Source organism: Drosophila simulans, chromosome 3R (assembly GCF_016746395.2).
Source record: "Drosophila simulans strain w501 chromosome 3R, Prin_Dsim_3.1, whole genome shotgun sequence".
In the NCBI taxonomy this organism is placed as follows: domain Eukaryota; kingdom Metazoa; phylum Arthropoda; class Insecta; order Diptera; family Drosophilidae; genus Drosophila; species Drosophila simulans.
Genome location: NC_052523.2, coordinates 27,523,218 through 27,536,374, shown reverse-complemented (window position 1 = coordinate 27,536,374; position 13,157 = coordinate 27,523,218). Strand labels below are relative to the sequence as shown.

The 13,157-nt window shown below is 49.3% G+C and overlaps 4 protein-coding genes across 6 annotated transcripts in view; 2 read left to right on the top strand and 2 right to left on the bottom strand.

Annotated features, from left to right (window-relative positions):
* Positions 1–1,405: 1,405 nt before the first annotated feature.
* On the bottom strand, positions 1,406–6,273 carry LOC6730341 (isochorismatase domain-containing protein 1). The gene is made up of 4 exons (XM_002105587.4): positions 6,268–6,273; positions 2,080–2,222; positions 1,813–2,022; positions 1,406–1,750 (listed from the first exon to the last, which is right to left on the bottom strand). Exons 2-4 carry the CDS (start codon positions 2,212–2,214, stop codon positions 1,481–1,483), a joined length of 615 nt encoding a protein of 204 aa, XP_002105623.1. The 5' UTR covers positions 2,215–2,222; positions 6,268–6,273; the 3' UTR covers positions 1,406–1,480.
* Positions 2,521–5,715, top strand: LOC6730340 (methylthioribose-1-phosphate isomerase). Of its 2 annotated transcripts, none has more exons than XM_016173133.3 (6): positions 2,521–2,731; positions 3,582–3,736; positions 4,376–4,611; positions 4,669–4,901; positions 4,968–5,131; positions 5,190–5,715. In XM_016173133.3, the coding sequence occupies exons 2-6, from the start codon at positions 3,605–3,607 to the stop codon at positions 5,517–5,519; spliced, it is 1,095 nt and encodes a 364-aa protein (XP_016037110.1). In that variant the 5' UTR covers positions 2,521–2,731; positions 3,582–3,604; the 3' UTR covers positions 5,520–5,715. The 2 variants fall into 2 exon arrangements, with proteins under 2 accessions (XP_016037110.1, XP_016037109.1); XM_016173132.3 differs by lacking the exon at positions 2,521–2,731 and adding an exon at positions 3,362–3,515.
* LOC6730339 (lysyl oxidase homolog 2A) lies at positions 5,809–7,175 on the top strand. Its single transcript, XM_002105585.4, has 2 exons — positions 5,809–6,661; positions 6,717–7,175. The coding sequence occupies exons 1-2, from the start codon at positions 5,809–5,811 to the stop codon at positions 6,953–6,955; spliced, it is 1,092 nt and encodes a 363-aa protein (XP_002105621.1). The 3' UTR covers positions 6,956–7,175.
* Positions 7,176–7,639: 464 nt separating this feature from the next.
* Positions 7,640–13,157, bottom strand: part of LOC6730338 (G protein-coupled receptor kinase 2) — a 47,768-nt gene continuing 42,250 nt past the window's right edge. For both annotated transcript variants that reach the window (XM_016177907.3, XM_016177906.3), the window contains 10 exons: positions 12,143–12,238; positions 11,963–12,083; positions 11,291–11,896; positions 11,043–11,148; positions 10,783–10,972; positions 10,101–10,349; positions 9,871–10,028; positions 9,603–9,812; positions 9,245–9,508; positions 7,640–9,182 (listed from right to left, as the gene is read on the bottom strand). In XM_016177907.3, the coding sequence (XP_016037108.1) occupies positions 9,090–9,182; positions 9,245–9,508; positions 9,603–9,812; positions 9,871–10,028; positions 10,101–10,349; positions 10,783–10,972; positions 11,043–11,148; positions 11,291–11,896; positions 11,963–12,083; positions 12,143–12,238 (2,093 nt within the window). In that variant the 3' untranslated portion in view covers positions 7,640–9,089. The remainder of the gene's footprint in view (positions 9,183–9,244; positions 9,509–9,602; positions 9,813–9,870; positions 10,029–10,100; positions 10,350–10,782; positions 10,973–11,042; positions 11,149–11,290; positions 11,897–11,962; positions 12,084–12,142; positions 12,239–13,157) is intronic.

The following is a 13,157-nucleotide window of genomic DNA, read 5'->3' as shown; positions in this document are numbered from 1 at the left end:
TCTTTGAAGGCGCCGCCTGGGATTCTCACATTTGTCAACCGAGTTTAGGAATTTCGAGGCAGCCAAGCCAGCCAGGCCAGCGGAGTGGACAAGCTCCATTCAATGCTCCATTCAAATGGGATAAATGGCTCCGCGGGGATTAACTTGTGATGGAGGAGGCGGTGGATCCAGTCTTTCCAGACCTTGGTTGCTGACCCGGCATTTGCTTGATAAATTTCTTAATTTTAGGGACTGGGTTTTCGCCTAATTCCTGTTTGTTTATGGTTACCCAAGGAAGCTGCCATTTAGGCGGTTCCTAGGCTGCGCCCCGGTTGATTTGATCTATGAGCGTGTCCACAGTTGCCACTTGCCGGCGTGCCAGCACATAAATTCCCAATCTTTCATCGATTTTCCACGGCAGCAACATCTACAGCTGCCGAGGATCACAGATCGCGGATCGGACTTGGGAGATGCAAGTGGAAGTGGAAATGGAAATGGAGCCGTGTTCATTTGCACACCGCACAGGCAATTTCACAGATTTATCATCTCTTTGCCAGCAAGCATCGTGCGGCTGAAAAAAGAAAACCGAATTTATTAATATCCCAAATGTGAGCTTGGCACTGGTAATAAGAAAACCGGTTACAAGGCCAGCAATTTATGGATTCGCTGGGCGGCAAAGGCTTACGCACACTGCCGTTAGCCCAATTCACTTTTGCCGCCTAGGCATGGGCGGAATTAAAGCCACAGCCGAGGGGCATACCTAATTGGATAGATCAGATCCCTGGCGAGGAACTCGGATAAGTTGTTGACTTATCGCGTGCCGAGATGCCATCGCCATAAGTTGCGCTTTGCAGTGGTTTAGGGGCTTAGAGAGATGGGACCCGGACTGGGCAAATACATTGCCAGCTGCCGGAGGCGGCGGAGATCCTCTCCATGGCATGCAAATGGCGATCAAGATCGCGATGTTTGCGTGGCCTGTTATGAGTCAATCAGACGCCTGCCTACATTGTCACCATCACTTGGATCGGATACGATCGCTGTACCGCCGGATGACTGCAGCGCTGGCTGGGATGCCTGCAGCGCCGATTGAAGATGGCTAGATGGGCGCTGGAGATTGTTGCGATTGCATCATAAAATTTAACTGCACAGCCAGCCAATTCCAGGTCCAAAGAGCCGAGTCAAAGTCATTGCATAAATTGGCAGCACTGCCGTGCAGAAGCTGCTGTTTCTATCGATGGGATGGGATGGGATGTTTCTGGCATGGGATGTGTGTGTCTTCGTGGTTCTTATAAGGCGCCGCCTGGGCAAAAAGGGGTAGCCCCATATGCTCCTCCATTCAGATGTCCACTTGGCCGAGATGTTTATGAGTTGACGAGGACAGGGAGGCCGCCCTACCGGTGGGTCCTTCTCTCATAATTCTCATAATTTCTAAAGTGAACACACTCTGCATGTGCTGGAAGGATGGTTTAGTGAGCGAAAGACATGAAAAGTGCCGCCAGGCTTAATTTTTTGAGAAGCGGCATAGCTGCATGTCTGCGGAGATCTTCTTCACCAGAGGAGTAATCTCCTTGAAGGACTTGTTGTTCTTGTCCCCCAGCAGATTAAATATCACACTCTCGGAAGTGGCTATATTGCAGCCGATGTGACGCAGGCGCTCCAAGGCCAAATCCCGATCCTGATTGAGACGCGACGCACAGCAGTCGGCCACCAGCCAGACATCGATTCCATCATTTACCAGGTCGAAGGCCGTCTGCTCCACACAGACGTGTGTCTAAATTATGTGGAAGCGGGGTCATTTTGCTAAACCAATCCCTAACTCAAGCCATAACCCACCTCCAGGCCGAAAAGCACCACCGTCTTGGGCTTGCCACCGAAAATATCAGTCATACTCTTACGTACGGGCTCCACCAGCATAGAAAACATGGTCTTGGAAATATTGGCACAGGCATGCTTGATGTCCAACTCACAAACGGTCTTGCCCAGCCTCTCGGGATACTGCTCGGTGACCAGCAGTGGCACTTGGAAGACCTTGCCGCCTGCCAGCTGGAATGTGAATCCATTAGAACCCGACCATTATCCTGTCACTTCTCGCTGTCTCACCAGTTTAGTAGTGTTTTCGATGAGCGAACTCAGCAGCGGAATGGCCGGCTTGAACTTCTCCTGCACGTCGCACAGCATGAAGAGCGTTTTCGAGGGCACCAGGCGGTACAAAGCTGGTCCTCTGACTTTGCTCATGATTGATTCTGGGTGTGTAATAATGCGTAAATGAAATATTTGAAAACTTAAGGCAAACGGTTGCTCCGTTTGAATTTGGCGCTTGGCTAGCGCCACCTAGGGACTACTTCACGAACTTCTTACTTCACCACAGTGGCGGGATGGTGAGTTGCGGCTTAAACAAATATACTTGCTGTATATAACTGGAAAATAGCCTATATATATAATAAAATGATGTATTCCGAGTTGACTGGAAACACTTCTCATAGCCGTAAGATTTACAAAAGTTGCAAAAAAATAGAAAAATCAGGCTTGTTGTGGACAGTACATTTTGGTATTCTGTGCAGAAAAAGAGGAGACCACACTGCCCGCACTAGCATTCGTAAATCAAAAATTAAAAATAAATCAAGTAACAAAACGTGCGCGTTGCCGATGCGATAACCGCGAGCTCCGATTCCTGATTTTCGATTTCGCTCCCCGGAAGCCGCCAGTCCCACCTGGTGTTGGGAGTCATTCAGCTGCTACACAGCTGCGAAAGGTTAGCTTGCGGCAACCACCAGTTGCCCCCAAATTCGCCAAATCTGCTGATGGTTATGGTGATGGGGATGACTGCCCAATCCCTCCCTCCCGACGCACTCCATCTGGCGGTTTATTGGCACAGGACCAGCGGACAAGTCGCTGTCACGCTGCGGCCCAACTAATTGCAGTCGCATTAATTAAGGCACACTCAAAATTGCCCAATAACCGGCCGACAGATAAGCAGCGCGATTAATTTCTTGCCGGTCTACACTTGTCAGCAAGAATCCAACGCGAGCGCCCAGTGTTTATCAATGGGGCAAGGCAGCGGCGGAGGGAAGCCACATCCACCGATGTTGCCTACTCGAATTAATCGACGATGTCGTGGACGAGGCCCCCCTCCGCCAGACTGCTACGCCCTTGGCCAAGTACACTGCACGAAAAGGTGACGCGCTGATCGATAGCATCTATTGAAGTTTTGTTTATTTTGGTCTGCTGGCAATTGTTTTTGGTCAGGATCACTCAAATCACATTTAAGTGTACCACTCGTGGAAGTCGGACTGTGTTCTTGCCGTGTACCGCCCGCTCTTCCGGCGCCGTTCTCGGCACTCTCGCTCGTCTGCGAAACAAACTCTTCCGACGCCCCAACCGTGAGGCTCGTTCAGTTGCTAACCGATCCGTTTGCCTGGCAGTCGTTGTTAGGGAGCGTTGAAAGCTACGAATTTGAAGCCGAAACCGAAACTGAAACTGATCGCCTTCGATTAAAAACTGATTAGTTGGCAGCGATTCGCCCGCTAGTGGTCCAAGTGGGTTGCCCGACTTCCTGCTTCTTCCTCCAAATATGGCACACATTAATCGGTGACTCTTTCCAGTTTCAGCACAATCCCCTGGAGAGATGAGCCTGCAGTCGATCAAGTACTCGCGGGGCAGCCTGGAGATTCTCGACCAGCTGCTCCTGCCCGGTCAGTCCAAGTACGTGGTGGTGCGCGGCGTGGAGGATGGCTGGAAGGTCATCAACAAGATGCAGGTGAGAATGCGCCTTTTTCTGCCTCCCTTAATAGCCCACGTTCCCCGGCATATTGCCATCAAAATGCCTGTTGGTACATTTCCTAATCTGCGCAACGATCGCTCGCTTGTCTGTTGTCGCTTGTCGTATGTCCCTTGCCCGGCTATAAATAACGTAATTGAAATTAAAAATTTAAAAACGCTTGCCAAAAATAAAACTACTCCGCGCACGTCACTCGGTGATCGGCTCCCACTGGGCTAATGCCCCCACAAGAAGATGATGGCCCATTGGTGGCCGATCGTTTATGTGGGAGCACGCGCCTAGTCACGTGGAGCCTCGCCGTTTTCCATGTAAGCTATTTGCCCAGCCTTTTGCATTGTCATCTGATAAGCCAAGATAGGCTGACCCACCTAATCTGGCTGCTCTCCGCTCTTGTTTATGAATAACGACAATATAGCAGCGAAATTATTTCACCAACGGTCTCATTTGAGACATGACAACAGCATGACAGCCTGATATTTTAAATGTTTTCATTTAAGATCTTGATTGATCAAGAATGTTAATGGGTACTCGTTTCATATAATCATGCAAAGTGGATGCGTTTAAATGACCATTAAAAATAAAACAAGCAATTTAAACTAATATTTTTACTCTTTGAAGGTGCGTGGTGCTCCGGCCATCGCTATCGTTGGCTGCCTCTCCCTGGCCGTGGAAATCAATCCGGAGGATTTTGAGAACAAGAAATCACTGCGGCAAGAGATTGAGGGCAAGTTGAACTATCTGGTTTCCGCCAGGCCTACGGCGGTCAACATGAAGATCGCAGCCGACGAGCTCATCACTCTGGCCAACGAACTTTACAAGGACGAGGCAACCGACGTGACCCAAATGAAGCATAGGTAACCTCCTCACTGGCTACCGGACGAACGCACAAAGTTAACCCCCTTCTGTTTAAGATTTCTGGACGCCACGGAAGCTATGCTAAAGAAAGACATTGCCGATAACCGTGCCATTGGAGCGAATGGAGCCCAGGCGATCCTACAGCGCGTGGCGAAGGCAGGTAAAACGCCCGCTGGATCGACGGGATCCGTCCGGGTGCTTACCCACTGCAACACGGGTTCCCTGGCCACCGCCGGGTACGGTACAGCTCTGGGAGTGGTCCGCCAACTGGCCGAGCTGGGAAAACTAGGTGAGTACTTAAAAGAGCTTGGTACATTTATTGATTACTTACGCACTTTTGCACTTTTCGATCTAGAGCACGTTTATTGCACGGAGACTCGTCCTTACAATCAGGGAGCCCGCCTCACAGCCTACGAACTGGTCCACGAGAAATTCCCCGCCACTCTGGTTCTGGATAGCATGGTGGCTGCTCTGCTGCGCGCCAAAAATGTGGCTGCTGTGGTCGTGGGAGCAGATCGTGTAAGTAAGCCCCCCAATGATTAACTATTTTCGATTAACGGTTTTTTCCTTGCCTTAGGTGGCCTCCAATGGCGACACGGCCAACAAGATTGGTACCTACCAGATTGCCGTGGTTGCCAAGCACCACGACGTGCCATTTTACGTAGCCGCCCCTCTGACCTCCATCGATCTGGCGATTCCCGGTGGTGATCACATCATCATTGAGGAGCGGCCCGACCGGGAAATGACGCACGTGGGAGAGCATCGGATCGCTGCCCCGGGCATTAACTGCTGGAACCCCGCCTTCGATGTGACCCCTGCCTCCCTGATCACCGGCATCATCACGGAACGCGGTGTTTTCAAGCCGGCAGAACTGAAAGAGGCCATCACCAAGCTGCTAGAGTCCTAACCGGCGCCCAGAAGTAGTTCACACATGCACTCCATACCCCCAAAAAAGAAACCGCAGAAACCAGAGCACGCGCGCTCGGAATAGGCATTTTGCCAGCTGAGTTTTGTATACAAACGTTTTCCCGCCTGCCAAGCAGATGTGGGTCGATCCGTTGGGAAGCACAACGCACAATATACCTCCTACACATGTAGCCCCATTTGCCAGTTGTTACCCTACTGGCGCATTGTTCCATTGACTTTAAAACTGGTTGCGAGTTGGGTGTGCTCCACCAGAACGCGCTGAATGGGCGATGGCTTCGTTCCGGTTTCAATTGTTGCAGCTCCTAGTGGTGCTCAGCCAAGGTTGGGCCAACAACAGTGGCCTCAACGTGCAGAACAACTATAGAAACATGATGGTCCGACTGGCCACCAACAAGGCAGCGCTCGCCGGTATTCAAGTCCTCCGCGAGGGACGCGTGGAGGTGAGCTTTGACTTTGGCGCCTCATGGGGTACGATCTGCAGCACTTCGTGGAGCATGCGGGAGGCAAATGTGGTGTGTCGACAGCTGGGACTGGGCTACGCTTCCAAGGCAAGCCAGGGAACGGAGCACGGGGATAGCCGGAAGTATCCGTGGGGGATGGTGGGAACACTGTGCAGGGGAACAGAGCGCCGACTAGCCGACTGCATCCGGGAGTCCCACTACCCGAACCTCTGCAATGCCAGAAACCATAATGTCAGCATTGTGGCCTGTGTTAGCCACTCGGCTGACCTGGAGATCGGACTGGTGGACATCGAGAGAACCGCCCGCCTGGAGGCCGTGCCCATGTCGCGGCTCACCTGCGCCATGGAAGAGCACTGCGTTTCCGCCGACGCTTACGAGATCCGACGGACGAATCCGCACGCTGCGAGGATACTGCTTCGCTTTTCCGTTAAGGCTTCCAATGTGGGCACCGCCGATGTGAGCCCCTACGCTAACTACAAGGACTGGGTGTGGCACCAGTGCCACAGACACTACCACAGCATGAATGTTTTTGCCACCTTTGATGTTTACGACCTAAACTACCGGAAGGTGGCCCAGGGGCACAAGGCCTCCTTTTGCCTGATGGACACTGAATGCCGGCCAGGAGTACGGCAAAAGTACACCTGTGGCAACACCACCCAAGGTACGTGCACTTGTGGTAGCTTCCAAGGGATCCCTGGTAACCCATCTCCTTGCAGGCATTTCCGTAGGCTGCGCAGACACCTACACCGATGTGCTGGACTGCCAGTGGGTGGATGTCACCCGAGTTCCCATCAACCGACGCTACATCCTGCGAGTGGCCCTCAATCCCGAGTACAAGCTGGGCGAGATATCCTTCGAGAACAACGGAGCCGAGTGCCTCCTTGACTACACTGGCGTACAGCAGACGACAAGGATTTTCAACTGTCGCCGCAAGCCACTTTGGTTTAAGATATGATTTTGTGTACTGTTTAGAAAGTAAGATAGCGGTATGAGCCACCTCTGGTGACCTCTTAGATACTAGGAATTTCACACCTGGCAATGCCAGCTGGCTTGGATCATTTGAAATGAATACTTTAGGGCTTAGAATAGTAATTAATCTGTGTACTTGAATAAAGCTAGTATACTTTCGGGGAGTAGCGGTTTATTCACTGCCAAACAATAATTCTTGGTATACTTTTGGGTGCCGCTACGAAAATCGAACAATTATTTTATGTGGCATACTTTTGTGCGGCGCCGTCACACTTGGGTGCACACTGCAGTGCATACCAGCAGGCGCTGCTTAGTTTTAGGTTTGTTTATCCATCCACCTGCTGATATTTCTGTTCGCCTGGTATTTCAATTCAAACGAACCGTCAAATCGGTCGACAGATTGTCAAATCGCAGTGCCCATGTAGCAAGTTTTTTGGTTTTCAATACCAGGCGAACATAATTTGTAGCAAGTGCCTACCAGCTGGTAAAATTTTCATTGGACCGACCGTTATTTTGATAAAGCGCGCTCCCAAAAGTATGCAATTCTTTGCAATCATCCGAAGTGCATTCTTTGGCGCCAAATTTAAATTGCTTACCTAGCATAGCAAAATCTTATATTTCGTCCGTTACTTTTCAACCTTGGCTGCAAAAGAATGAAACGCCACACAACTTGATAGTTTAATACGTTTATTGTTTTTGAATGTCCATCTCTTGACTTTTCGGTTGTATTTTGTATTATTTCGCTTACAGAATAGATTTATTTATGTATGTATATCTGGTATTTACGATGCTCTATAAATATGCCTTTAATTGCTAGAGATAAATATTTCGGCGCTTGCTCAGTTTGGTTTACTTTATGTAGTTGTAGTGCTAAATTGAATTTGGGGCTGATGCGGATGGCGTTTGCTGTTTTGAATGCTGGTTGGTTGTGCTGGTAGTAGTTGTTCATTATATGCCTTACAATTTACTAGTTGTGCCTAAATCAAGTGAATTGAAACTAAGACGTCCAGCTGGCGCGTTCCATGCTGCCAGCCAACCGGTTCGATAATCATAATTAATTTTCATACTAACATAATAAATTCTCCAATTGGTTTACTTTTGTTTTTGTTTCTTCTTTGTTGCTAATTGCTAATTACAAAATGCCTACGCTACTATTACACAAAACTTAGACGCTAGCTGACATCGATATCTCAATGAATTAGCATTAGTTAGCATAACTTGCTGTTCATTTAATTGCATGACGAAACAAATATCAGTAATAACGTTCTTCCATGGGAACCTTCGGCAACTTAAACTTAGGCAACAGAAAAAGTAAAAGAACGATGTGAAAAGCTTAGCAAAAGAGTGCGGCAATAAAACATAGGAGTCGTATAAATAATTAAAGATTTTACATTTACATCTGATTAGGTTGCACGCTTGCATCGTATCTACGCATGTACAGCGTAGTAGCATGTGTTAAGTATTTGTTAAAAATGCATTCAAGGGTTCGAGTATTCATGTCATTTTCTTAACTTACAAATGCTAACTAGAACATCTATCGTCCAACGCTGTCCCGTCGATCACAAACTACTATACAAAAATTACATATTACTCAGCCGTCTACGTAGTGCTCTTCCTGCCGCCCATCCGCTGTTGTCCCGCTTCCGGCGATGCGTGTTATAGATGATCACTTGTATGTTGTATAGCGCTCGTATTTAAGTAACATTATTTTTGGGTGCTGTGACAAACTGACGGCCTTAGCTCTCAAAGTGGTGTAGTAAGTGGTATTCTGTTACCACAATTACAATTAATTAACTCTCTAATGTGTGCTCAATGTGTGTGTGTGTGTTGTTTCGGTAAGGAGTCTTTTGAAACATTCATTAATATATATTGTGTGTCGAAATCAGCTTGAACAACTTTCATTAGAAAATTTGATGTAAAAGTACAATTTCAAAAATGCTTCTTGCGCGTCAACTGAAGCATAAACCGATGTACTTTCGGTTTTATAATTAGGTTGTGCTCTAAAGTTATTATGCTCCTGCTGAACTCTTCCGATCCGGGGTAACTGTGCGCAATTTGTGCTATGTGTCGACGTCTACGTCAGGCGTCCGCTTAAGGGTATCCTCAACTGATCTCTGCTATCAGCTTTCGACCGTCGTGGAGGACACGCTGTGACTAGTGGTTAACAGATGCTCCGGAATGGGTATGGGCTGAGTGCGAGCCGGTTGCTTCTTCTGCAAAAGGGATTCAGTTACTGCAGGTACTTGCTTTCAGGAGTAAGCTGAGTCAAACAAACCTTCCGGCGAAAGGGAAAACAGCCCGCCTTGTCTGGTTCGGGCGCTGCATTGATCTGCAAATCTGGCGTGGGACACTCCTCGGGTCCAAAAACATTCAGTTCCCGAAAGCACTCGGTCTCCATCATCTCGTTCTGCCAGGAAATGGACACGGAGCCTGTGTTGAATTTCGTATAGAAATTCGTGTCGGATTCGTCGATATTGACGCCCTTCACCGTAGAGAACTGTTCAATATCGAGCACATCTTTGGCGTAAACGGCGTGCGGCTGCGGATGATGGAAAAACGATTAGGTTCGATGCTTCAAACAGTTATTTCCAATATCACGACGGCATGTATGCAAATGGGTCGAGTCAACTCACGTCTGGCACAAAGGGTGGCTCCAGCATACCAGCCTCCAGGCGACGCCAATTGAGCTGGGTGGAGTGGAAAAACGGGTGGGCCATCACATCCTGCCCGCCCATGCGACCGTTGCGGCAGCCCAGGCGCTGCTTTATCGATTTAGCTAACAGCTGTTGGCACATTGATTTGGCTTCATCATTAAACTTGCTTGAATACTTTTCGGGGTCCTCCTGTGGGGGAAAGAGGGCTTTAGCCAAAATCCATGTAATACCGATGGTTATGACCGACCTTAACGCGCCTGTCCACCTCCTCGCGCTTGACCTTCTCCTTACGCATCCGGAAAGGCGCTTGGCCCTCGATCATCTCGTACAGCAGGCAGCCGAAGCTGAACCAGTCCGGGGAGAAGGCGTACTTCTCGTTGTCGATGACCTCGGGGGCCATGTAGCCTATTCGATTGGGACGGAAATAAAGTAGCTTAGCTGGGCGCATTAATTTCAATCAGCTTAGCGGATACTTACCCACTGTGCCCACCCGGCCACGCACCATCTCGCCCTCCGGTATCTCGACGGCCAGTCCCAGGTCGGAAATGCGCACATGGCCGTGATCGTCAAGAAGGATGTTTTCCGGCTTGCAGTCCCGGTAGACGATGCCCTGCTTGTGCAGGTGCTGCAGCCCACAGGCCACCTCGGCGGCATAGAAGCGGGCACGCTCCAGTTCGAAGCCGGGTTCGCCGCCCATGTTGTAAATGTGGAATTTCAAATCGCCGCCTGCAAAAGAGAGGACGTTGATTGTCTTCCTCAAACAATGACGTGTCCTGGGAGCCTTATTGGTTGACTGACTTGCTTTGGCTTTTGTGTACAAATTCAATTAGGTCGTGGATTGACGGACGGACAACTGGCAGGATGACTTCGGCATTGTGCCAGCCGCTTGAATGCCAGGAATTTAATTAAAATTGCAAACTCAATCATCGCTGGGATTACACATGCATTTGTTATCGTTTTAATGAATGCATGCAAATGCCGGACTGTCGGATAATTGGCAGCGAAGGACACGGGATACATAGCTACATGAATGCCGTCGAATGGGAAACTAACTGGATTAACCGATAAAGAGTCCCGGCACTTAATTAACCCTAACTGGCTGCCAATGGACAGCTGTATTGGCCCCTCTTGAGCAACAGAGTAACTCGATAACACCCACCATTCATTATGGTCAGCACCAGGCAGAGGGCGTCCTTTGTTTCGTACGCGTAGGCCAGATTGACCACGAAGGGCGAGTTGATTTTCTGCAGTATCTGCTTCTCGATTAACACCATCGACTCGCCCTTGCGCTTCTTGATGCGCTTTTTCTCCAGCTTTTTGCACGCGTACATTTTCCCAGTGGCCCGCACCTGTGCACAGAAAGACGGGGTGTGTGAAAACGAGGTCAGGTGGCCACAGGTGGCTATTTTCCTGGCTTACCTGACAGGCGCACACTTCGCCGAAGCCGCCCTTTCCGAGCACCCGGTACATGCGAAACGTTTTGTAGGTGATGGGCTGCGCCTCAAGCCACTTCCACTGCAAGTATCTGGTTGGGCGAAAAGAGATACGGAAAGTTATTGTTATTAAGTTTTTCTCGGAATTTACTTTGGTGTTAAGTTAAAAAGTGGTTATTATATCGCTCGATCCCTTCAGACTCATCACCATATTTCAAGAATTTTAGAACGTACCGGTGAAAATACATAGAGCTCTCAAACTCCCGGAACGGCTCGCCGGCCAGGAACGCCTTAACCGCGTTCACACACTGGGCAAAGATGTCCTTGCCGCCGCTGTTGAGTTTGTTACGCACTTGCGCAATGAGATCATCGTTGAGCACGTCCAACACGAGTTCGTCGGGATACCCGCCCACGTGGACACACTTTCCGCCGCCGCCTCCCTCTCCGCCACCGCCCTTTTCCGCATCGTCACGGCCCTCCTGGCACTTGACGCTCTCGTCCCCGTCGTCCTGGTGGCTGCTCCCGTTCCCAGTGGCGTCGTCGCCGTTGTGATTGCGCGTGTCCAGCTTCTTGTGATTGATGTCGCTGCTGTGCTGCGAGTTGTTGCTGTTGTTGATGTTGTTGCAGTTGTTGGCGGTGGTATTGTTGCAGTGTTCAGTCTCAGCTGTTTCAATTGGATTGGCATTGCTGCTGTTGAGCAGCAGCTCCTCCTGCGTCTCGGCGTCCAAGGCGTCGCCCCCGCTGCCGTTGCGCAGCTCCAGCTGTGCCTCGACATCCAAGAAGCGACGGCCGATGTCATGGCCAATGAATATGCGGTTCGAGATGTACTCGATCTCGTATCTGAAAGGCGGAAAGCGAAAAGATTAGCCGCCTGTGACCTCAGAGCATTTTCAGCACCACACATACTTGACCACCTCATCCAGGAAGGTGATGTAGCGAAAGTAGACGGGCCGTTTGTTCTCGCAAAACAGACGGAAGAGCTCACGACCAATGGGTTGCTGATCTATCACGTAGCCATAGCTTATATCTGGGGAAGACGGGGAATGTGAGTACAAACTATGCATTTGGCACTCCCAGAAAGCTCACCTAATTTGTCTTTCAGGTTGATGCATTGCGATATGTGTGGGAATTGCAATATCTTGCGCCATTTTTTGCTCTTTCCCTTGTTGCTGTCGGAACCACCTGCAATGCAAGGAACAGAATTCAGTTGAGACGAGAGTCGACAAACATTTATTAAGGGCAAACAAGGTCTTGGAATTCAGTAGTTCAATCGGAAGCCACAGCACTCAATTGGCATTTTATGAATAACAATTTGAATGGAATTCCTAATTCCCATCTCCGGAGCAAACACTGTGATTTCCCCGGCACTCGAGTGCAAAGGTAAAGTGAACGTTTGCTTGCACTAAACCAGGGGCTGGGAACGTGATTGCATTGATTGCTACTCCGCTTCCACATCCACATCCGCATCCGCATCTCATCGACAAGCTGTCCTTCTTTCGTCTGGTTTAACGTCATGCCGGCAATTCTGTTTTATTTGCACTAGCTACGAGCCATAAAAACAATATTTCCAATGCGAAATGCATAAAATGCATTCACATAAACAAGACAAACAAACTGCACTGAGTCCCGTCTGTTGATTCGTGACTCGTGACACTTGGCTCGGCTGTAGGAACGAAATGAATCAGTTTACGTGGCCACACGGAGGTGGGATATCGTCTGGACCTGGACAGAGCTTAACTCAATCTTGGGGGCTTATTACACTCCTAGTTCCGTCGCCAAATTCAAGTCGTTCGGTATTGACCCTTCATTTTTTGTGCACAAGTGACCACACAAAAGGCTCATTACACTGAATAAATCACTATATCATCCATTCGCCCTCAACCATTCCTAGTCCTTTCTCTCAGTGCCAGTCGGGCCAGTCGATAATAGTGGAGCCATAAAATCCAGCAAGAAAATTAAGTGGATAGCCAGGCGTCTGGCAAGGAACGGAATGGAATTGAGTGGAGTGGAGTGGAGTCCAGTGAGAGGGCATAAATGTCAGAAGCAGTCAAAATCAAGTGCAAAACGTAAGCGAGTTCGCAACAATGTTCGGCCGGAAGCG